At 42.0% G+C, this 25,694-nt stretch overlaps 1 protein-coding gene across 5 annotated transcripts in view; it reads right to left on the bottom strand.

Annotated features, from left to right (window-relative positions):
• Nucleotides 1-25,694, bottom strand: part of DENND1A (DENN domain containing 1A) — a 461,262-nt gene that overhangs the window by 192,576 nt on the left and 242,992 nt on the right. For all 5 annotated transcript variants that reach the window (XM_070430715.1, XM_070430714.1, XM_070430712.1 and 2 more), the window contains one exon: nt 11,090-11,190. In XM_070430715.1, the coding sequence (XP_070286816.1) occupies nt 11,090-11,190 (101 nt within the window). The remainder of the gene's footprint in view (nt 1-11,089; nt 11,191-25,694) is intronic.

Genomic DNA, 25,694 nt, shown 5'->3' with positions numbered 1-25,694 from the left:
CACTGTTTACTATGCCTTTGCCGGCACTAAGCTAACAGCTAGACGGGCATTTTCTCAGTGGATCCTCAAGGCAACAGTGTGAGGGGGTACTAATACTACCACCAATGTATAGAAAAAGCAATGAAGGCTGGGAAGCTAAACATTCATCCATGTCACACAGCTAATAAATGACAAAACTGAGACTAGAACCCAAGTCTGTTTTCCTAAGATAAAGCTTATTATTTCCCAGACCAGCAATTGCCAGGCTGGGAAGGAGGAGTGAAAGGAGGTTGGAAGACTTTCTGTTCCCTGAAGGCTGGCCAGCAGCTGTGCCAGTCCCAGCCCCTCTACACTCTGTCCGAACACCCCCTCACCAAGGAGCTTCCTATTCTAAACCTGCCTTGGGTTCTTCGTGGGCCTCAGTCCCCTTCATCCCTTAAGTCCTGCTGCCCCCTCAAACCCCAGGTTCAGAGTGCCCAATGGTTGCTAATGCCTCACTTCTTACAAGCTTTCATCTGGGCTGTCCATTTGGCATAAGTCACATCTGATTTGTGTGATTATTTTAGACTGTCAGTCGCAGGAAAAGTGGGCGGGTTCCTGTTTCCATATGCAGAGCAGGAAGAATAAGGACAGCGGGGCTGCTACGTACGCACTGAGCGCTCACCAAACACCAAGGGCTGTGCTGGGGCTTGAGCTAACTCATCTCATTTCATCCTCAAATTATCCAACCTGCACCCTCCATTTCAAAGATTAAAAAAGGGATTCTTGGAAACTTGTGCATGGACACAGTTGATGGTGATTCCCGCCCAAATCCTTCTACTTCAAAGCCTCTTATGCTATTTTTGCTAAAGTTCTTTTAACCGCTATGTCACACTTAAGAAAAAAAAATGGGCCTGGCTGGCATGGCTCAGAGGTTGAGCACCAATCTATGAACCAGGAGCTCACAGTTTGATTCTGGTCAATGATTCTCATCATTGATGTTTCTATCTCTCTCTTCACCCTTCCTCTCTGAAATCATAAAAATCCTATATAATAAAAGGATAGTATGCAAATATACCGAACAGCAGAACAACCAAACAACCAATCAAAGTGTAATATGCTAATGATATAAGGCTGCTCAACCACTCACTATGACGTGCACTGACCACCAGGGGGCAGACAATCAAATGGTCGACCAGTCACTATGACATGCACTGACCACCAAGGGGCAGATGCTCTGACCGGTAGGATAGCTTGCTGCTGGGGTCCGGCCAATTGGGACTGAGCAAGATGGGCTGGACACGCCTGAGGTCCCTCCCTGGCCCGATCGTGCACCGACTGTGGCCTGGCCTGCACCCTCTCGCAATCTGGGACCCCTTAGGGGATGTAGGAGAGCTGGTTTCAGCCCAATCCCGCAGGCCACTCCCCTTGGGAGGGCACCAGATGCAGGACTAATGGCTGGTGAGCGTTACTGCGGCAGCACAAGCTTCTCCTGATCGGGACTGATTGGGCAGGAGCCCACGGCAGGCACAGTGGGGCCGGGATGAGCGGGAGCAGCAGGTAGGAGCTGCAGGTGGCGTTGGACAACAGGTTTTAGTCGATCCCTGCAGGCCACCCAGAGGGACCCCACTCGTGCATGAATTTGTGCACTGGGCCTCTAGTATATTTAGAAAGAGAAAAAAATGGTTATTTGATATTTATAGCTGAAAAATCAAATAGCAAGTGGACACTTCATAGCCAGGAGAAAACTACACTTGCCTTACTAGCTTTAATAAATTAATCGATAGTCTTTTTTGTCCCAGACAGGATTTAAGGTAGTTTATATAAATATGTTCAATAGGGCAATAAAGGTAGGAAAAGAAATAGGGGCAAAGGAAAAAAGTACAAGCTGGGGTGAGGTTAGCACTTCAATTGTGTGCTGTGAGGTTCTTCACACCTGCTGGGTGCCCACAGATCTGCCTCTGAGCACTCCAGCTGCCAAACCAAAGAGGGAACTAGTATCATAATGTGATTCATGGTGTCCATAGAGGAAAACAGTCACTCAGGCACTTGAACTTTTAAAAACAATGGTAAAGGGAAAGAGAAAATTAACATCTTATGATGCATTTATTATGTGTTGTTTTCTACATGCTGGTCAGACATGTAGAAAATATTACTATGTGTCAGGTACCACATGGTCTGAGGATAGAGAAGAGAAAAAGAGAGTTCTGGTTCCTGCCTATTTTACGGGTAACAGCAGACATTAAACAAGCACAATACTGTGTGTGTCCCTGCTGCGGGCACACTTATAGGTGCAGTGATCACCTCATGTCATCCTCGCAGCAATCTTGCACACCTGATCTCCGTAATTCACAGAGGAACCTATGGCTCAAAGAGGTTAAGTGACTTGACAAAGGTCACAGCTGGTGAGAGGCAGAAAACACGGTTTGGAAAGTAGAAGGGGTGTAAATGCCATGAGTTAATCAAGGTTTCTTTGGGGAAAAGGTATTCAACTTTTTGCCTGTTTTCCAACTGGCCCTCCCTGATTTATGAGCCATGGCAGAGGATGAGGATCCCTGAGAGGAAAGGAGCAAGTCTAGACTAGGAGAGGAGGCAGAGACTGCCTAGTTTTCACCTGCAATTTTGGCAGCCGCACCACAGGTCTCACCACAGTGGAGGAGCTGGGTGTGTGTGGAGTTGGGCACTGGAGATGGTTTGCTAATTTGAGACATGTGTGTATCACTGGAGCTGATGGGTGAAGGGGGAGAGCAAGGACAATGCCCTCTGAGTGTGGCCCTATGGCTTCGTGGAGTAATAACTCTGGGGGTTGGGAGAGAGGCCTTTAGAGCTCCAGCCACTGAACTCAACAAGATGAACACTTGAGTTACAAAGATAATGCCTGGAAGAAAACCTGTAAGGTCAACATCAAAGCCTGGAGCAGCCCTCCCTTCTGTGCCTCCTTGGTCTACCCAGAAGGAGACAGACTTGCAAAACATCAGGAAGGGCTCCATGGCTAAGACCACTGGAGCAGAAGTTAATCACAGAGGAAAGGTCAGGAGACAGGGCTCTTGATTGCCCCAGAGAGTTCAATGAGAACCATAACAGCTAGAGCCGGCTGCAAAAGGGAAGCCTCAGAATGTCAGCCACCAGCAGCCCAGGAGACCTTGTAGAAATGCAGGAATGAATGAGGTACAAAAGAAACGAGAAGAGAAAAAGAGAAAGAGATCTATGGAAAAATAAAGAGAAACTAACAAAACAAACCAAAAAATGTAAAAGTTGAAAACGCAACTGGTGATAAGAAAAAAAGATTTTGTGTTCCAGGACTAAGGCATGCCACATGCCAAGATGCACAGCACCCAATTTCCTTCTTAGCCTCTCAGTCTGTCTACTGTTTAAGGGGAAAACAAATCCAGTTGAGAGATGTCTCTGAGCCTAGCCCTGTGCCTGTGCTTGATGTATTCTCCCTTGTGCCCAAACTCAGAGAGGCAGGGACACATCACAAAAGCCCTCCACTGCTGCAGCTTTTGTGATGAGGACATCACATGGTCTGTGGATACTGTTCTATTGGTGATCAGGAACATATCTAGACTGTCTTTGCTCTTAAGACCACGACACCGTGCCTTAGAAGTTTCAGTTTTCTAAGTGTTGGGTTCAAGACAAGCTCCCGGTCAGAGAGGAGTGAGGAATTACATACAGAATGTGTCCGAAGAAATGGAAAACCAGGCTCAGGCTCGGTCTCATAAGCAGACATCAGAGCCAGCTCTGTCCCATGGAGGCTAGTCAGAAACTGGGCTGGGGAGGCAGCCTGCTGCCCTGTCCCACATCAGGCAGCAGCAGGGGGTCTGGAGGGTGGGACCAGCAGGGCAGGTCCAGATGCTTAGATGCAGCAGCAGAAGAGGTGGAGGGCCATGGGGTGGGTAGGCTGCAGACAACTGCCTTTCTTACCTGGGGAAGGGTCATTCCCATGGTAAAGGGACACCTTGCCAGTCTCAGCATCATTGTGGGAATAACGCTGCTGATGCTAGGGGAGAGTACTTGTCACAAAATGGAAATCTTTAACAAAATCTACATTCGGTATAGATAAGAGAATGTCAGCCACTCCTGTCTACCTTATCTATTTCCATCCTACCATGGTGTTGGGAATTTCAACTGGACTTTGCTGGCTCACATATGTATACACAAACATATGCACACACACATATACACAGTAATACATATTGACTATAAATACATATACAGTCATTAATAACAAAAATAGTACCTACTATTTAATAGAGTACCTGTTTTGCGTCAGTAGTAATTACTATTCCTCCTTGACAGAAGAGAAAGTAGGCTCAGAGAGGTCCAGTGACCTCAAAGCTAATAAACAGAGAAGCCAGAACCAAAGCCAAGTTTTGTTTCCACCATACCACACTTCATTGAATTCTATTTCTGCCACCAAGAATGTCAACAATCCCACTTACTTTAGCAATTTATTCCCTATGCAACATTTCATGGCATCAATGAAGATAAAGATTGGAGTGGAGCCATCTGATTATCCAGATGTCACTTCACAGCTGTGTCTAGATTGATGCCCCATCACCCATGCAGACTGTGCACCCTGAGATCAGGCATATTTCAGACTGTTTGCTAAGAACCCTAGATGGAATACAGGATGGGACATGAGGGTTTGGTTCAGAACTCTACATGCACTATATATAAAGAACCTAGAACCAGTGTCTCTCACAGAGAATTGAAGTATGCCCACTATGAGTAGAAGAATGGCTTCCAGAGTCACCTGGAAATAAACGTCAGGAACTACAATGCATTTTACAAAGACAAATGCAAAACCCAAACCGTAATTGTGTGTATCTGATTTAACTTTTCGGTTCAACCACGCCCTCAGCAAGCATCAGAAGTTAGTTACTAACTTGGCTCTTGACCTGGCTATTCTTTGGGGGAACACGAGAACTTGTCCTGATCTTATGTGGAAATGTTTTATCACAAAGGTGTGTTAACAAGTGTCCAAAATAACCCAAATAAACAATTAAATTTGGGAAATGATATTGGTCCTTATTTAGGACTGCTTCTGAATAAATAAGGGAGAAAAGGGAATTTACATGGGAAATACCATATGGACTTTTTATTAGCAACGCTTAATTAGATTGCCTGGTACATAGTAAGTGCTCTATAAATATTTGCTGAATGAATGAATAATTAATCAATGATAACATAAGTTTACAATTAGCAAGTCATCAAGAAGCCTACAAGGATTTTTTTTCACAAATCTTGGTGATGGGTACAACTTCTTTTCTAACACTTTGGAGTGTTAGTCAACAAAGTTTTAATATCAGGTGGCCCTGGATTGCAAATTCAGGCTCTCCCATTTCTTAGCTGTTGACAGTGGGTATGTCACTAACCCCTCTGAGCATCAATTTCTGAATCTATACAATGGAGCTAATAATACTTGCCTTATACCTTGATTTTGAATATTTGCAATAATGTTTATAAAGAGCTTGACACACACACTGGACTCAATAGATGGTGATTATTTTAATGAAAGGGAATGTTGATTCTCATCAGCAAGTTAATCCCAGAAGTGGGAAGGCTCTGCCAACACTGGCCAAGGTCAGGGCTGCCATCAGCCAAGGTAGGGATCATTCTCATTTTCATTTTCAAAGTTAGGAGAATGGTACAGATCTAAAGTAGAAAGGAACTAGCAGCACATGTTTTTAAATATTCATAAGGGCTGGAAATGTCTTACTCCTTTCGTTTTCTCTGCCATCTGCTTTTGTTTCTTTTCTTTTCATTCTTATGCCACAGCTGCAAATGAAAACAACCATACAATAACTCAAGTTAAATAAAAAAAAATCAAAATAAAAACAATCTGAGGGGTAAAAAGAGAAGATGAATTATAAACTTTTTTCCTGAGCTCACAGACTACAGAAGCAAGAATAATGTTTAATGCAAGTTAAACCCTTCTGGAAACCAAAATCCATGTCCCATGTTTATAATAACCACGATAAGAGCAACCACCATTCACTAAATGGCTCCTGTGTGCCACTTGATGACCAATATCTATAATTCTGAAAGCCTTCCTTCAAAGTTGATAAATTAAACCCATTTTACAGAAAAAAAATTGCAGATCAGAGGTGCAAAATAGATTTTTAATGGTTACACAGCTAATAAGAGATGAAACTGAGATGCGAACCAGATCTGCCTAAATCCAAAGTGCAAGTGCTTTCTCTACCACCCTCTTCAGAAATGGGAAGGGACTTGAAAAAATTAAGTTGGGAAATATTTAGGGAAGACCATTTGTGCTAAATCGATTTATTCAGATAATTAAAATCTGTGATTATAGCTCTAATTAAAGTTAACTCAGATAACTGGCTGTTGTATTTGTGAATATGCAATTAAAGTCTTCCACATAATTGTGGGGTTTTCAGCATCATACTTTCCATTTACTCACTGCATCCCAGAGCTTTGCTCTACTGGCCTCTGTTCTACCAAAGGCTACATGACAGCTCTTGGGGTCTCTGAGCTCAAGGACCATGACCTATGCTACCAATAGCAGGGTCTGGGCTCAGCCCCTTTTAACATGTCTTTGTCCTGAAGTCAATGAACACCTCATCTTCAAGTACACTGTAAAAAGCTCTTACAGCCTACACTACCCTGTTGTCCTGAAAACTCCTAGCAGCATGTACCTGAAGAAAAACTGGCAGCAGTGGTCCTCATGTGTTAATTACACTTGCGAAGTCTATTATGCATAGAAAGGGCACCTGCTGGCAGTGAAAATGACTAGAATCTGCCCTTCCTGTGCAGTGAGTAAATTGAGAGTTCATTTCTACAGGAGATAATAGTTTTCAGATTCCATTTCGTGTATCCCCTGCATGGGGATGTACTTAACATTTAAATCATCTGCAGGGGAACAAACCTCCTTCAAATTTACATGTTTCAGGCTCCTAGCACTTTACTTAAAATGCTAGTTATCCCTGCTGACTCTTACCACCAAGGAATAAGTCACTGAGCACAATAGAGTTAAGTTATTAGCATTGACTCAAATTTCATGATATTTGTAGTTTCTGACCAAAGCAGTGGTAGTAGGCTGAAGGTGATCAAATCAAGCCTTGAATGGAGGACCTGTTTACCTTTTAGGGTCATTTACTTCATCAATCTTACATCTTGCAGTTAATCAACAGATACCAATCCCCACCGGCCTGTAATCATCCTTTGGTCAAATGTCAAATAGTCCTTTCATGAAAACAAGAGACCAGGAGACCAAGCTCACACAAACAGAGCCTTCCAAGATGGAACCTAATCTCAAAACTCACTCAGGCTCAGAAAAACACAAGTCTTTACTTTGATTTTTAGGAGTGGAAGTTTGGGGTGACAGGGCTTAACCACTTCCTTGACAAGCCTTCCCTTCTAAGTTAGACTTGCCAGGATTGCTCTCGGCCAGGCTGGTGACCCAGTTCTCCACGGAGCTAGAGTTAAATGGGAATTGAAAAGAGGATCTCAGACCAACTTCCACAGGAAGGAGTCAAACAGCTAATAAATCCTCTAAGCAAATAAGAAAGGAGGGCTAGGAGCTGAGATGGCAGCTGGAAGAACTGGCTAGAATACACACTGATTTTTTTTTTTAAATTAAAACTTTTCAAATAGCAGACATTTGTCGTAGCAATATATTTAATGATACAGCTCCTAGGACAATGGAAACTAAGGAGAAAATAAACAAATGGGACTACATCAAAATAAAAAGCTTCTGCACAGCAAAAGAAACCATCAACAAAACAACAAGAAAGCCCACTGCATGGGAGAACATATTGGCCAATGTTATCTCTGATAAGGGTTTAATCTCCAACATTTACAGGGAACTCATACAACTTAACAAAAGGAAGATAAACAACCCAATCAAAAAATGGGCAAATGACCTAAATAGACACTTTTTGAAAGAGGACATTCAGAAAGCCAAGAGACATATGAAAATGTGCTCAAAGTCACTAATCATCTGAGAGATGCAAATCAAAACAACAATGAGATACCACCTCACACCTGCCAGAATGGCTATCATCAACAAATCAACAAACGACAAGTGCTCGAGAGGATGCGGAGAAAAAAGAACCCTCCTTCACTGCTGGTGGGAATGCAGACTGGTGCAGCCATTGTGGAAAACAGTATGGAGTTTCCTCAAAAAGTTAAAAATGGAACTGCCATTTGACCCAGTAATACCACTCCTAGGAATATATCCAAAGAAAACAGAAACACCAATCAGAAAGGATATATACACCCCTATGTTCATAGCAGCACAGTTTACAATAGCTAAGATTTGGAAACAGCCTATATGCCCATCAGCAGATGAGTGGATTAGAAAACTGTGGCACATCTACACAATGGAATACTACGCTGCGGTAAAAAAGAAGGAATTCTTACCATTTGCAACAGTATGGATGGAACTGGAGAGCATTTGCTAAGTGAAATAAGCCAGTCAGTGAAAGAAAAATACCACAGGATCTCACTCATTTATGGATAATAAAGAAGATTATAGACTGATGAACAAAAATAGATACAGAGGTAGAGAAGCATCAAACAGACTGTCAAATGACAGCGGGAAGGCTGGGGAGGGTTGGGGGAGGGGGTGTGGGGGGAGGTAAGAGATCAACTGAAGGACTTGTATGCATGCATATAAGCATAACCAATGGACGCAAGACACTGGGAGGGGGGTGAGGGCATGTGCCGGGGGGTAGGGGAGGCTGGAGAAAGGTCAATTGGGGAAAAAAGAGGAGACATATGTACTACTATTTGTAATACTTTAAACAATAAAAAAGGAAAAAAAAGGAAATAAAAAATATATACAAAAAAGGTAAAACTTTTCAATTATAAAAAGCAGACTTTCTTCATCGAAATATATGAAAAACAAAATAAAAATCATGCAGAATTCCTCTCCCTCCTCCCCATTATGAATCACTGTTAAAACATTTTGGTGTATTTCCTTCTAGATTTCTGCCTCTGTGTGTGTGTGTGTGTGTATGTGTACACACATTTAATTTTTGTGTTATATATACACCACGATTTTGCTTGTTTTTATAAAAATGGAATCATACAGTACATAATACCTATATTGGGGCAAGTTACTAAACCTCTTGTGGCCTTGGTTTACCAGCCTGTGAAATGGACCCAATAACTTACGGGTTTCTATCACCGATGCAAAGGAGATGGTCCAGTGACTGGGGCATAGGATACATTCACCACTAGCAGCTACTGTGATCACTGATGTTATTGACAGAGCATTTTCCTCTCCACAGTTCTAGGAATGTAAGCTGCTGGGTTTAAACTAGCTAACAAATTAACAACCAAAACTTTCCAAATAACAGAAAGCTAAAGTTGTACTATTACCAACCCCTGAACATAGGAACCTCTGGGCGTTCATATCTAAAGCAGAACATCAAGACACACGGGTGAGTCTCTTCCAGGGAGAACCCTAAGGTTTCCCCTTACAGCACATGTCTGAGTGAGGTGTGTGAGGGTTATGAATCTCCCTCTGTGTGAGGGCCCCTGAGACATGTGCCTGTGGAGAAGGGACCTGTGTCTGTGTGTCAGTATGTGGGCCGTGTGCCTGTGTGAGGGTATGTGCCTGTGAGGGTGTTGTATGCGAGGGGCGGGGGTGGCAAGAGGACTGAGTGACACTGTGTGAGTCTTAGAAGACATATGCCCCCTTTCTACCTTTTCTATCTATTTTTCTTACTATCTCCCCTCTGCCTTCCTTGGGTGTGTATTTTGTTCTTTCTTCTCCTCCACTCCCCTGGCCTGCTTATTCCTCGGTGTCTGCCTCTGCCAGCCCCTCAATCTTGCATTCAAACAACAACAACAGTACTGGAGAGCAAACACGGGCCTTTCCTTTGAAAGACATGGCAGTGGAAATAACTGATACCTGGTTCAGAAGCTCAAAAGGAGCAGCAAGTCTCAACAGAGGAAGACCCTTAATCACAGAGGAAGTAGGGGAAAGGCATGGATAAAAGGAGTCGCCTTGATAAGAAAGATGTAGAGCAGAGAGATGAGTCGATTCACTTAGTGCTAGGCACCAGAGAGGGTCGCTCAGTTTCACTTGATGGCCCCGAGCAACATCTTTGTTGTATCTGTGGCTTCATGGGATGAGGATGAGCTCAACATTCAAATTAGAAGTACTGTGGAATACATTTAAGGACCCAGGATGATCTGGCTACCTTGGTGAACCTTTTCAGTGGCAGGTTGGCAAAACGGGTTAGAGAACCAGCAAAAATTATGACTGACTGTACTCAATCACTTTGAACCAATGGGTCCCTTTCTCCTGAAGCTGTCAATCTCTGGCAGGCAGTGCCTTTTCCTACATATGCACAGTGCTCCCTTATCAACTTCTGCTGACTCGAACTGTCAAGAGACAATGTCTTTAACCACATTACCCTGGAGAAATTGTTCAGAAGGAAAATGGATCTAAATCGGTCTTCTTGGTGATTAATTGGAGACAAGACAGTGGTAATGACAAGGCTCCTGCAGAAACACACTTGAGCACCCACCATGAGCCAGCTTTTCTTCATGGTGTCCCTTCATCTGTTACATCATTTCATCTTTATATAATTAAGTATAGAACAACTTCATTTTGCAGATGAGGAAACAAAGTCTTAAGCCAAGTGACTTGCCCAAGGTGGTAGAGCTGACTCTAAAGCCTGCCTGCCTCCCAGTGAAACACAGCTCAGTGAACACTGAAATTCCCATCAAAAAAACTTCAGAGGGTTTGAAGTCTGGCTTGTGCTTCCAAACCACAGTTGAGAGCAAGTCTTACAGAACGTGCCAGGACATGGCTGAAACTTGAAGACTTTGGGGATCTCAACTGTTCTTGTCACCAGTTCCCAATTTGTCTTAGGGGAAAAAAGTCATAGAACTACTTGGTGCTTTGATTTCCCCAAATTGAGAAATGGGAAAAGTATTATCTACTCACTTGAACTCTTAAGAACGCCATGACATATATGAAAGCTGTTTGGAAACAGAAGGGCCATGCAATCATGTGGTCTAAAACGCATGTCATTTTTGAAGCTAATATGTTTCATTTAGAGTCATCAACTGCATTACAAGCTACAGACCTAACTTCCATGTCAGTTCCTGGAGAAGGAAAGCAGAGGTGGGGAAAGCAGTGGCTTACCAGCAGTAGTCCAGCAGGTGTGGTGGCAGGACGGGGATGTACACGTGCTGCCAGAACATGGGGTAGAGCATGGCGGCAGACCCGTGGATGCAGGCTGTCAACTGCAAGAGAAGCAAATCAGAGGCTCAGAACTAGCAGTCAAAGAGAGACACTGTCCTATTGGAGTGGAGCAATAAAATTAAATACATACTTCTCAAAGTATTTAAAATAAATGAACTCAATCACCCTTATTCAAATTTAATAAGAGCCTGCTTTTCAAAAAAACAATCTATTTTTTCCTTGATTATGAAGCTAACGCACAATGACAGTAGAAAATTTAGAAAATGGAAGGAGGGATAAAAGGAAACACAAGTCTTCACCATCTGAAAATAATTTAACATTTTGGGGTATTACATACATACACACTTGTATTTCCTTTTCTAATAAAATTAGGATTATTGTAACTACAGTGTTCATTTGTTCTTTTCTTTCTTTTTTTTTTTTTTTGCCAGTATGTTCTTTTTTCTTCAAGTCAACATTATTTGCTGGCATTTTCCCATATCTTTAAATACTCTTACAAAACATATCTTTTAACACCACTCAATAAATTCTCTATACTATATTTAATCACTCTTCTAACATTAAGTTATATAATCAGATCAGGTCAATAATTTTTATATCTGGTTCCTAGATATAGAATTCAGAGACAAAAGTTATAAATATGGTAAGGCACTTAATAAATATAAAAATGTAAACATAGTAAATGCATTCACATAATAAATAGATGAAGGATGGAAGCTCTTTACACTCGCCCAGCCCTGTGCTACAGTGCCCCCTTATACCTCACCAGCACTAAGAATTGGACTCAAGTTAGCTTTAAACTGTATCTATCTTGATTTTTTTTTATTCCTCTGTTTTGAGAAATGACTGAGGCTGAACATCTTGTCATATATTTCTTGACTATATTTTTAGGTAAATTGTCTGTTTCCTATTCCTAGGCCACTTTTTCTAATGAGTACTAGTATGCTTAAAAATTGATTTGCAAGAAATGGTATATATGCAAAGGACACTAAATCCTTTGCAATGTTTTGGAAAAAATACTTCATCCTTATTTAATTTGAATTTTTTGGGGTGAAGAGAAGGTTTAAGTTAATACATAGACAAATCTCTTCCTTCATGATGGTTTCCACTGCTTTTATACTAAGAAAGTCCCCCAAATCTTTCCTCAGCATTTAACTTTAATCCATCTGGAATGAATTTAGGTTTAAGGACTGAGGTGAGAATTTATTTTTTCCACATAGTTAATCAATTGCCCCAGCACTGTTAACTGACTAATCCTTCCTCTCCCTATTGTTTTGACATGCCCGTTTCATATTCCTTTTTTTCTTAAGAGCTAGACACATCATACAATCAGTACTTGATATAATTTAATTTTTGGAAACAAAGATATAATGGAATAAAATTGTTACAAGATTCAATACAGTGAAAGAAGGAAAAAACCAACACCTTGGGAGATATGGCTATGAAATGACAAAAGCCAACAACACATGCTTCTCTCTGTCTTGTTTCTTTGGTTTCTGGGAAACCTGTTCCCATGAGGACTTTGCTTCTTTTGGAAGCTATTAACTGGCCTTTGTTGACAGAAGGACATTTACGTGGCGAAAGAGTGACGTGGCAAAAGAGTGACTTGCCAAGGCCCGGTTAAAAGAATGCCAGAGGTTAGTGTAACATGAACAGCTTTAAATGGGATATTCTGCTGATGTTTCACAGTTGTGAGAGCTGTGTACTAAATCCGGGGCTGCTACTCCCCACCCCCACCCTTTCCCCACCCCTTTCCTCCAGAGTCCCAGTGGTTCTCAACCTTCCTAATGCCACGACCCTTTAATACAGTTCCTCATGTTGTGGTGACCCCAACCATAAAATTATTTGTTGCTACTTCATAACTGTAATTTTGCTACTGTTATGAATCGTAATGTAAATATCTGACATGCAGGATATATTTTCAGGGGTCGCGACCCACAGGATGAGAACCGCTGCTCCAGACACTGTTCTTTAAACCAGGTACATGTCATGAACAGGAGCTGGTCCTGCAAGCTCTCTAGAGCTGTTCCCAGTGACACACCAAGGCTTGTAGGTTTAACCCAGCCTTCTCAACCCATTTTAATATGCTTCCATATAAAGGAAACTGTCTGTCATATTATACATGACTAATCTCTTCAGCTTTAGAAGAGATGAGAATCTTTGCGGGTGTTGAAAATGTAGAAAATGAACCAATTTTATTTTGATTTCATCCTGAAGTCAAGCTGGGGGGGTGACACTGGCCTTGGGGCCCAGCTCTTTCTGCCCACCCTTTAGCTGCCAAAGTACTCTTACATAAAGTGCAGGTCCGGTCGTGTAACACCCTACTCGGAAGTCCTTGGGGACACACCTGAAACAGGCATGTCTCCACCAGTTCCCAGTCTACATGTAGAGCAGCATCTCCAGCCACAGTCTCTCCCGCCTTCTCCAAGTTTATCCTTGGAATAAAGCTTTTGCAGATGTAGGAGGCATTATGTACTCCCTTTCCTTCTTTCTCTCTTTCCACCTGTCCTCTAAACTGGCCTGAATTTGTGCCCAGAGCAAACTCCTCCAAGTGCTACCTTCCTCACACGGCTCTCCTGGGCATACACCCCACTATCAATGGGGCTATAACTGCATGTGTGTCCTCTCATTGTAAAGTACACAAAGACTTGTTGGTCTCTCTTTTCCTCTCCATGGTCTCGATGGTACAACATGCATGTAAGTGCCAGCTAATGCAATCTTTCTGAATAAATAAAAAATAGTTCTACTTAGAATAGTTCTCCCTATTCTTTTGACATGCCCCTGACTAAAGACAGTTCGTGGCTTGGCTTTTAATAGTATTGGACCAATATTTTCATGAATGTCACAGAGTGGGGTGTATGACTCAAATTCCAAAACAATGCCAGTAAGCTTAGACACAAGATATGCCATTTCTTGGAAAATCAAGTTAATGAATTCATTCATCCATTCATTCCATAATATAACTCTACAACACATCAGAGAAATAAAAGCACTTTAAAACCTACAAGGTGCCACACAAATGTAAGTTATCATCACATAATTCATTTGGAGTTCTCTTTGAAAAAGTCATTCAATAGAATGTTCCTGGTTGAAACAGAACTTGATTACCAGCCTCTTTTTAGCTTAAACTGGTTTGAGTCTAAAGCCTATTTCAAGTGGTAAAATGGCAGAGATCTTATCTTCATACAATGTTCTTTTCATGTCTCCTTAACCTCAAAAAGGAAAAGAAAAAAAAAAAAAAAGCCCCTGCCAAGCTGGATGCCAAGATTTTAAAATATCTTATCTCTCATGAAAAACGAACTTTTAAGGTATTTGATCATCATTTTCATTGGGGTTTTTCTAAGGGCCAAGTCTCTGCAATTGGAATAAAATGCATTTACCCATCTGATTAAGAAAAAAAAGGGGGTGGGGGATTGTTGGGCTCTTTTACCAAATACTAAATAGCACAAACAATGTGTACCGTTACTTAGGGAGAGTGGCCAAGTTGACCACAAGAAAAGTGTTACGATATATCTATGCTTAATCAGAAATAACATATTATGTCTTGTAAATTATCATTAGCCACTTATTTGAAAAATAACTCTAAACCCAACCCTATTTTTAAAAATAAGGTTCCTAAAGGCCTATGTTCATTTCTTACAGAATACAAAATTAAAAAGTAATGAAAGTATAGAATTTAGATAGTAATCAGGAAAGGGGTATTGTGAATATTTTAATTGAAGTGTAAGTTGAAGAAAATGATCCTATCAAACTCTCACTCAGTGGGAGAATAGAAAGATAGTATGTGTAAAATTTGCCCAAAGTCATTAGTCACAATGAATATTCATCAGAAGCCAATTATCAATCCCATTTAATGATACCCCAAAAGATTTTGCCCTGAAGCAGCTGAATAGTCTAAGACTCCAGACAAAACTAGACAAATTATACAGCCAATAGCCAGTCTAGCCAGGACACAGATTGTAAAGTAAACCACTAGTGGGTTTTTGGAGGCACTTTTAGCAAATTCTGTCCTCAATTAAAGATGCACAAGGTCACTTCTATCTTGGAGCTTTCTATACGGCTTCATTAATTTTCTTTGAGGCAAAGGAAGAAAAAGGGAGAAGGCAGTGGGGATAGGACATGAATGAGGAGTGATCAATGACAAAAAAAAATCACAGACACATTTTTGTTTGTTTGTTTAAGAGTTTAAGGTATTTCTCAGAGATAGTGCCCAGATTGTCACATTCTTAGATCCCAATGGTAGCTCTGAAATTTAACAGAATAAAAGTAAGAATCACCCCCTTCCCCCACAAAACAACAACAACAAAAACCAAATCCCAACAGTCTATGTGCTAGGCACCATGTTGGGAATTTAGAATCTTGCAAAGTATTATTTTAAAGGAGTGTGCGTGTGTGTGTGTGTGTGTGTGTGTTTACATACATACACCCTCATCACCACATTTCACAGATAAGGAAACAGTCTCAGAGGTGAAATAACCTGCCCAAGGCCACATAGCTAGTGACAGAACTGGGACTCACAACCAGGCCTGTCAGATTAGAATGGCCACTGTGTTTCCACAATGCATAAATTTATGTTTCGAGTACCTGCCCTGTGCCCATACACTGTGCTGAGGATTCTGAACTAGATGAGATACTGTTTCTGTCAGCACGGCCAAATTAGGTAGAAATGCATTTGCCTTGCTGTGAGATGAACAAAAGTCTAGGGCAAAATACCGATTAACAAAAAATAAACATTTTAAAAACAAACACAGATCTGACAATTTTTCTGGGGATTAGTTACATTTTACTAAGGTGGTATAGTATCTTTAATCCATAGGAAATTCTAGACGACGACGTAATGATTGTCAAAGTGATGGTTTAAACACTAATTTGGTGCACCCATTTGAAAGTCTGGGTTTCCGTCATGTTCCCTTTCACATACTTGCATGGAGTTTCCACTAATTCTCTTTTTTGATCTGAGTAAGCCACTTCCTCTCTTGGGTCTCAATTTCCCCTCTGTGGAAAATAAGAGGCTGCACTACATGCTCCCCCTGCCCCCTTCCAGCTTTGACAACTTATGACCTAGAGGAATCGCTGTCCTTTGATGTGAAATATGTGCCTCCTCTGCCCCAGCTCACTGTCAGCTCTACTGACTAAGTGTTAGTAAAACAGGGAATGTCTCAAAGCTGGTCTTGCTTTCTCATCTCTGTAGCTATGAGGCCCACTTGGAATTCATGTGCTATCTAGGAACCCTCACCTCTCAGCCATCTCTCTCCATCACCTGAGTGTGGAGGGCACAATAATCCTCTGTGCTTGGCCTCTGACACTCTGAGACCTCAGAGGTAGGTGATTTTAGGAGACTAGGGGCATGAGACTAAAGATGTGAGCTCCTCAGGGCCAGGGCACACATTTGATTCCTCTCCTTATCTCTTACTAAGCTTGACACAGAGCAGGTGCTGAGTAAGTGTTTGGGGAATGTTAGAATGCCCCTAGCTGGACATCATGAAGAATGGTAGGCAAGATTACCAGACACTTTAACAAATTGCAATTGCTTAATAGATCACAACTAGGAGCTGTAAATTTCTGAAAGGTATTGAAATTCCAAGTTCCAAAATCTGACAGAAGAAAAAAATCAGATGGTCACAGTCACTCACATCCTAGAACTCAAGATGTTAAAATATCAAACTGACAGCTGCTTCATCAAATTAGATGTATTGGTAAGTCTCCTCTGAATCCAAACATCAGGAAATTGATAAAACTAACAGTTAGAAAGAATACCAGATTACTATATTTAAAGATGGGTCATTTTTAAGTCTACTAATTTCAAACAAGAATCATCCTATGTAGAACAGCTGTATAAAATGTCTTGTGGAAGTCAGCTTTCTTAATTTGAGAACTACATTCTTTTACGTCATTATAAACTATCTTTGTAGTCATCAGGAAATAAATGGTGCCACGATTAAATAGTGTTGTGGTTTTGTGTGTGTGTGTGTGTGTGTGTGTGTGTTTTGTTTGTTTATTTTTTTACTTATTCTCAAATGTTCAACCTTCAGCGATGAATTTTAAGTAAAATCTACAGGGACTCTGAAAGTTAACCTACTCACCCTTCCAAGGGTATGAGAAAAACCTTTAATTACAAATGATTCAGCTACATTCAGATTGTTTACTACATTTTGAGAGGGTAGGGGTGGCTTTTAAGAAATGAAGATGCTTTAGCAAAAAGAAAACTTAGCCTCAGAATCAAAGCCCTCCAGTTAGTCTAGACAGAAGCTGGACATGGGAGTGGAAAGAAGGAAAAGAGCGAAGACTGTCCTACTTTTCTTGGAAGTAAAGATGTAATGCTTCTTTATTTTTATTTTTACTTATGGTCGTGGAGGAAGAGCAGTCTTTCTTCAAGTCGTATTTTTTTTTTTTCTACAGTTGGGTGGAATGCATTCTATGTCTTGCTTCTCCACTATCTGGAGAAAGGTAAGGGGGAAAAATACACCCCCAAACCAACACACCAACATGGGGAAGAGTCGAATGTCTTCCTCTAACAGCAAGATCATCCAGTCAAAAGGAAGCTTTCCCAGGCAATCACCTGCCTACTCAATCACTTCTCCCGCCCCCCTTTCTAAAGAACCAACGAGTAGAGTAATTAGAGCTAAGTTATTAACCAGGAAAAGAAGCTTTCATGCCAAGATTTGACACTTCAAAACCTCAGAGCAACTAAAACTGCCAGAGAAAAGCCTTCACTACCAAAGCCGAGGCAGAAACAACGGTATGGGAAACTACAGAGTCAATGAGCCGCAGCACGTGAGCGAGAAGAGTGCACACTTTTCTTTAAGATGAAAAAGGAAAAGGCAAGGTCACACTGGGATTGCCAACATGTCATTTAAATGCAGGGGCAGCAAGGGTCTGCCCTCCTCCATCCTGTGCCTGTGACAGACATTACAAACCGACGTGGTGTCAGGACATGGCCGGAGGGTCAAGAAGAAATCTATTTGCCGCCTCAAGTCTAGTCAAGTGGATATTTATATATTTTTTGAAAATATTCTAAAATCATAATTTATGTTGCTAATTTACACTATTGCTTTAATGAATCACATTTTTTAAAAGAACTGAATATGAGTACCCATCTGTCAGGTATCCATACACAGAGAAGAAACTAAGGAACCTTCAGGTGGTAGGAGTTATTAGATTTAAAGACACAGGCAAAGAAAAAGAATCTCCTGGTAGAGTTTTGTTGGCCAAATCCAACCTTAGAAAGTGATAGTAAACTTAGAGAGATTAAAGTTACAATACAGCCTCCATCATGACCACTTAATTCAACATTTACCATCTGCCAAGCACTGTTCTAAGTACTTCATATATAGTTAACTCATTCAATCTTCACAGTCCTATAAGGCAGGTAGCATTATTATCCCCATTTTACAGATGAGGAAACCAAGGTTCCTAAATGTCAAGTACCTTGTGCTTGGCATTTAGGAACCTTGGGTCACAGAACTAGTGGTAGAACTAGGATATGAACCTGGAGAGTCTAGCTCCAGAAACTGCTCTTAGTTCACAGGAGACTGCCTCTGTGCTATAATCTGACAATTAAGTGAGTATCCACTATGTGTACATGCCATGACCTCAAACAATTTAACAGAGACATATCAAAATGCAAACAATCAACTTCAACACAAAAGCATTATGAAAGAGGTGTTATAATAATAGAGGTGCAAGTGTGTTGGCATATAAAGAAGGAATCATTACTTCTGCCTGGGGCAAGAATTGGGGGACGGGGGGGGGGGGGGGGGGGGAGAGAGAGAGGAAGAAGGAGGAGGAAGAGGAGGAGAAGGGGGGAGGAGATGGGAGAGGAGAGGCGAGAGGGGAGAGGAAAGAGAGGAGAGAGGGGAGAGGGGGAGGGGAAGGGAAGGGAGAGGAGGGGAGAGAGGAGAGAGGGGAGAGGCATCAGAGCAGAGCCTGGAAGAATGAAAACCAGAAGCTGTCAGTCCTCCTCCCTGGGAGGCTGGTCAGGTGGTAATAGTGGGTCAAGAAAACAGAGCAGCTTAAGGCCATTCTAGTGCTAAGTAATGATGACTGTGGAGACCTGAACAAGAAATGATAAGTTAGTCAATGACTATGTGACTAATGAGAAGTGGGTGGATACAGAAAGCCTCTTTCGAGTTGCCATGACTATCCTCTGTTGCTTGGATTCATTCACCATCTACCATCACCAATTAGACTAATTACTTCTTCAGACCTCTTCCAGGATCTCTATGTCCTCCCTGCTTCCGAAAGTCAAATCAGGGTTCATTGTCCCTCAAAGGTGAGATTCAGAGTCAGCATTTACTGAATGATTAGCATGTGCCCAGGAGTGGGCTACTGGTATATGCTATCATATCTATGACCATCGAATCCTTTCAACAACCGTGAGAAGGGTATTAATACTATTGCCATTTTTACAGAAGAGGGCAGAGACTCAGAGAGGTCAGGTAAGTTGCCCAAGGCTGAGAGGCTGTGAATAACATGGGGAGGATTAAGTACAAAGGTAGGAACTGAACAAAACCATCATGGCTTGAAGCTTGGCGCTCTCTCCTACAGCCATGCTGTCCTTTATCTTGGGAAAAGATAACACCTGCAGGCTGTCTGAATCATCGAGCTGGTAGACTACATAGCTATCAAGAGAGCAGAAGAGAAAAAAATGTGAATTTTCATAAGATCTGTACCAACCCCTGACTGCTTGGCCTAACCTCACATCCCACTACCTTCACTCACCAAAATGACCAACCTTTCAGCCTTCAGAAACCAGAGGAAAAAGGAGTCCTTGTTCTTATTGACTTAACACATAGTAGGTGTTCAAATTTCTTTAATGAAATCCACAGAGGTGCCTGAAAATGTGGGTGCCATTTAGAGCTTTTCAAGTATATTAAGGTATCAGTGAGTTGAATATTATCCATTAGTGTTTTTTGGTAGAGATGTGATTCATAAGAGACATATAAAAAATAAGCTGAGTTCTATAATCTAAAGAATATATAATTTATTTCACAAATCAACTAATCTATAATAAAAGGCTAATATGCAAATGGTCATCATGCCCTCACGACATAATGACCAATCAGCAGGAGGCTGAGTCCCCGCCCAGTACCAGCCAGGGATGTAACTGATGCTGCATCCCCACCTGGTGCTGGCCGGGGACGTGACGCGCCAGCGGGACTTCACGGGGCTGGGGCCGGCCGGGTCTGGGTCTTGCCCAATGGGGGTGGGGCTGGCTGGGTCTGGGTCTTGCGTGATTTTGAGGCACACACATGTGGGCGGGGACTTGACTCTGGGTCCCGCAGCGCGCACCAGACTCTAACAGGAGGTAGGAGGGAGCCAGATACCTGCGCCCAGGACCCACACAGCAGGGCAGCAGCGGTTAGGGGCGACCAGGCCAGGAGGGGAGAGCAGTTAGGGGGCAATCAGGCTGGCAGGGGAGGGCAGTTAGGGGGCAATCAGGCCAGCAGGGGAGGGCAGTTAGGGGTGATCAGGCTGGCAGGGGAGCAGTTAGGGGCATCAGGTCAGCAGGCAGAGATCTCTAGGGGCTATTAGGCAGGCAAACAGGCGAGCGGTTAGGAGCCAGCAGTCCCGGATTGTGAGAAGGATGTCCGACTGAACCGGCAGTTGGACAACCCCTGAGGGGTCCCGGATTGGAGAGGGTGCAGGCCAGGCTGAGGGACCAACCCCCCCTCCTGTGCACGAATTTCATGCACCAGGCCTCTAGTAAATAATAAACAAGATTCTCTGTCATGTTCTCAATGCAATGGCTAAGTAGAAACATCACCTCTCTAGTCTATACCCATGTACCCAAAGTTACAGTGGTGGATTGCATCAGCATCCAACATTCCTGAGAGCTTAAATAGGTTATTTATTTATTTATTTATTTTTTTAGCTCTGTCCTGTTCTAGACTAGGCAATCTCAAAATCAAAGCTCTCCCAAAGAAAATTATGGAAACAAAGAATTTTTTTTAATGTGGGTCTGTACTCATGTCTTCCAAACAAACTCAAACAGGCTCCCTTATGTAGTCTCAAAATGAAAATGAGTCTAATGATGAAAAATAACAATAAGGAAAGAATAAATATCTTTTTTTTCTTTTGTCTTAAAGAACTGTTTATTCACTGTTTCTGAATCTGGCTGTGTACCAAAAATTTGGGCAACCTTAAGAAACAGACATTCTGTGGTTCAATGATAAACCTTTTGAACCAGAATGTCTGGAGGTGGTGTCCAAGTACCTGAATTTTTAACAAGTCTTAGGGTGATTCTATCACAACTAACCCATGGATTAGCATTTGCGAATTACTAGCAATATGAATCCTGTGTCTAGTCCAAAACACTCAATGCTTGTTGAAGCAGTGGGAGAAGAGGCAGGAGAGGAGGTAAGAACTAGTTGGGAGACCATGGTTGGTTGAAGTTACAAGCAAATTAAAATATCACCAATTAAACTGTTTATACTCTATATATTGGTCTGTAGAACATCTCAAGGTTCTTAATTCCAGCTACACCTAATTAAATGAAGAACACAGTTCAAAAGCATTTAATTGTATTCACATTTAAAAACCAGAGAAAAACCACGTAAATAAAACATACCAATCTTTCCTCCTACTTCCTGCCAATGGAAGTTCCATTCATTTATTTCTAACAGTTTTTAATATTCTCTGAGCCACAATAAAATTTTATATGATGGCGATTAGAGAGGCTATGCTATTGGGAAGTTTGGCTGCAGAGTCTATATTTCATGCCACTTCATTACATTTTGTTAAGGCTTTCCCTCTTCACCAAAAGGATTAGTTTTCTTCTCACTCTGAATACTCTTCTTAGGTTGCTAGTATGAACTAGGTTAATCTCTCTGTTTTTTTTAACATATAAAAGATGAACAAACAAAATGTTCAACTTATTTTATTTTTTAAATAGAACACTAAATTTAGTCTTAGAATCCTCTGTTTGGTAAGTTTCCAGTTACAAGGTCTTGGCTTCCCTTGAGCACAGTTTGAAACAAAATAATGCAGTTTGTTCCTACGGCTGGAACATGCAGAGTGGAGTGTGCAGGCAAAGAGGCCTTGGCTCTGGTCCAGTGTTTCAAGCCTTCTTAAGCTGCCACTCTCATCTCTGCTTCAAGGGCTGCAGACAGGCAAACAGGACTAGTTCTTTCTAGGCCAGAGCAGCTAGGAAAGCTCTACACACATCATTCAGGTGCCTAAACCTTACAGAGGCTGGCATGGTCACGACCAGGTGGAGTTCACCCGCAGAGATGTGAAAATGAAGCCAAATCTGAAAAACTTGCAAGTTCACAAACTGGCTTTCTTAGGTCACAAGATCAGGTGGTGCTAAGACAATGGAAGCTGTTGGTGAGAGTAGGCAAACAGAAAGGGGTGTGGGTAACCATCCCTTCACACTAACACAGAAGCATCTACTAAGGGCTAGACCTGAGGGTGCTGGTGGGAAGACAGAACTATGGCTCACCACTCTCCAGGCCATCAGTGTCCAGGGCCTACCCAAAACCCACATTCTCTAGGGCTAATACTTAGGAAGAAACTGACAGGGAAAAGATACCAGTTTAGTTCCTCTCCCCCCCCCAAATGGGGTGCTATCAGACAATCAGAAAAGTAATAATCCTTTTCAAATACTTAGGTGTGGAGGCTCAATTAATTAGGTCATAGTCTTACCACTAAATTGTGCTTCTTTTCTAAGAACCTGTTTTAAAAAGCATTTGCTGAATAAAACAAATATATGTTATTCTGGAATAGTAAATATGCCTTTGTCATCATGTACTGGATGTTCTTAAGTTTTTAAAACTTCTTGCAGTAGCCCTAAATTATGGGAAGGGCGATTTGGGAAGAGATACCCAGGGCTGGCAGGAGCTGCAGCACAGGAACCCTGCAGCCACAGTGAGTCAGGGAAGGTAAGATCCAGGGACCCACCCAGCCTGTGCTCACTGCAGGGACCAGCACCAGTGGGGCTGGGAGACAGCGGAGGCCAGCCCCACATAGACAGAGTTGGATCTGAACAGTGCTCAAGGAAATGGGGTTCTGGCTAAGAGAGTAAGTGTGTCCATTAGAAATTCACATATCAGCCTGTTGGGGTCCAGCCCCAGCGGGTCCAGGGGTCCCCAAAGGTGTGGACGGAGTCGGCAAAGAATGAATGACACGGAGACAGCGTTCAGTTGATCAGTAGCCTAGCCAGGATCTCTAGCCAAGTTCTCCAGCCAAGTTCTGGTCAGGATCTCCAGCAAAGTTCTGTCTAGGATCTCCAACCAAGTTCTGTAGCCAGGTTCTGGTCAGGATCTTTTGCCATGTTCTCTTGCTAGGTTCTCCAGCCAGGTTCTCCAGGTTCTCCAGCCAAGTTCTCCTGCCATGTTCTGTCTAGGTTCTGTCTCTAGGTTCTATCTCCTGTTGTCTTGTTACATCTGTATTTATACCAGTTGATTTTAATCCTATCAATTTCTATTCCAAAGGTTAGGGCGTTTCTTATCTCCATTCCAGGGAGTAAAGATTATGTAGCTTAAGCATGACTGTTCTTAGTTAAAGTGACCAACTACCCGCCTGGCACTTAGTTAAGGGGTTTTATTCCCTCCCTAACTTCAGGGGAAAATCCCTACATGGGGAAACAACCTTTCTCGGAGAGGTGACCTTGGTTAAAACACATAGCGCCAAGAAGGGGAGCAAACACATCAAGAACAGTGTGCCATATACACCAGGTCCCTTGAAACATATGCTGTGCAGATGTTTCTTCCCTGCAGCGACTGTGTCAAGCAGCAAGGATGGACCGGCTCCTGGCATCAGCCTTCTGTTTCTCTGGTGCTGAGAGGTGCCAGGCACATAGGAAGTGCTCACTAAATCTGAAGAAAGCTTAGATGTGCATTAAAAGGCAATGGCCAGGCTGACATTCCTTCTGTGATTTCAGATCCAGGGTCAACAGAATCATACTGAGAATATTTCTCTGGGGACAAGTGTCAAAGGGAACATATGACAAATGGAGAGTTACCAAGGTGGCTGTATGAGGTAGTAAGAAGGGGGCTGGAGCCAAGTGAAGTGGGTTTTAATTCCACCACTGCTGGTCATTTTAGACAAGGCACTTCAACTTCCCAAGTGCCAATATTCTCATCTGCAAAAGAGAATAAAAGTAGCTCCTAGGGTTGTTGCAAGAGCTAATGGAAAAAAATATGATTACACAGTGCCTGGCACATAGTAGGTGGCTCAAAATGGTTCACTTTAAAGAATTTTAAAAGGCTATGGGGGAGAATTGAGGCCCTCCCCTATAAAATATAGAGGATGACTCTAACAAGGGTGTTCTGCATGCTGAGTCTGTGGGTGCTGCCAGCATACTTCTTTGGTAGTCTTGGACCTATTTACAAACTACAAAAGAAGCTCCTCTAATTATTATACAATCAGGACATATTGTTACCCAAACCAGCAATCTTATCCATCAGATTTTTTTTGGCTCTTTCTGAGGATTCTCAAATTCCCTCAGTGGGAGAGATCTTTTAACAATGTGTCTCTGGCCCTTGTGACAGTCACACACAAAAATTCTGACAATAGTTTGAGAGGTGGCAACCAATAAACATGACCTGGTCCCTGAGGCAAGTACGTTGAAGGGGCTAAGAGTCCTTTGTATGTGCAATTCCTGGTTGTTTGTCCCTTGTCCGAAGCCAAGGTCTCCACCTCAACACTGACTCATGATGACTTATTTGCATGCCCCTTGCTGTTAAAAGGGAATATTATCAACCTTCCAGGATGGCTGTTGGAATTACATATCATCTGTATAAAGGTCTTATTTTACACCCACCTGCTATCCATAAGAGCTACCAAAAAGCAATGTGAATTAAACTCGAGATATGAGAATCTGGAAGAAAAATGAGGCCTTTGTGCTAGAGGAAATCAACTGAAGTATTTACATTAGAGAACAAGATTTAGTTAAGCTTTCCCTATTTATCATTTATAAAGGAAAACAATCAATATACATGAACTGAGCAAAGAAAACAAAAACTTACATTTTTCTTATACAGAATTATCACATTATTGACCGAGAAAGCCAGAAATGAATATTACCTGACTCTGAACTAAATATTGCTGGGTTTGTCTCTACTGACGGAGTCATTTTTATAGAAAATGGCATTCTAGAGTGTTGGACAGCTTTTATCTTTCAGCTGTTTAATGGGTTTGAGGAGCATTAAGCCTTCATCTTTAAAAAAAAATGGAGAAAAATGTGGTTTGTCAAGGTATGACAGGATCCTCAATTTGTCGAGAGGGTCCTCAGAAACCTCAGCTAAAGTAGCCTTTGTATTCTGCCTCTCATCAAAACGATAATAAAAAGCCACTACTGAGGAAGTTTTTAAAAGGGAACAATTAGAAAACTGTTAAGATTCTGAAATTGGAGAGGTCCAAAGGCTTGGCTCAAACTGATGTCTACTTGGCTGCTTTGTCCGTGGAAAAATGCACCTGGCTGATCAGGATGCCAATGACTGAACGTGAGATATAAGGAGGCCACTCTCTCTAGAGAGGTGTCTACCATCCATCAGTGAAGTGCAGAGCTCAGTTAAGAATCAACTATTTGTTACAAAAAGTT

The sequence above is a fragment of the Myotis yumanensis genome, unplaced genomic scaffold, assembly GCF_028538775.1.
Source record: "Myotis yumanensis isolate MYYU_CA2020_CCGP unplaced genomic scaffold, mMyoYum1.0.hap1 SCAF_12, whole genome shotgun sequence".
Lineage (NCBI taxonomy): Eukaryota > Metazoa > Chordata > Mammalia > Chiroptera > Vespertilionidae > Myotis > Myotis yumanensis.
The sequence above is the reverse complement of the archived record's forward strand: the minus strand, read 5'-3'. Positions and strand labels throughout refer to the sequence as shown.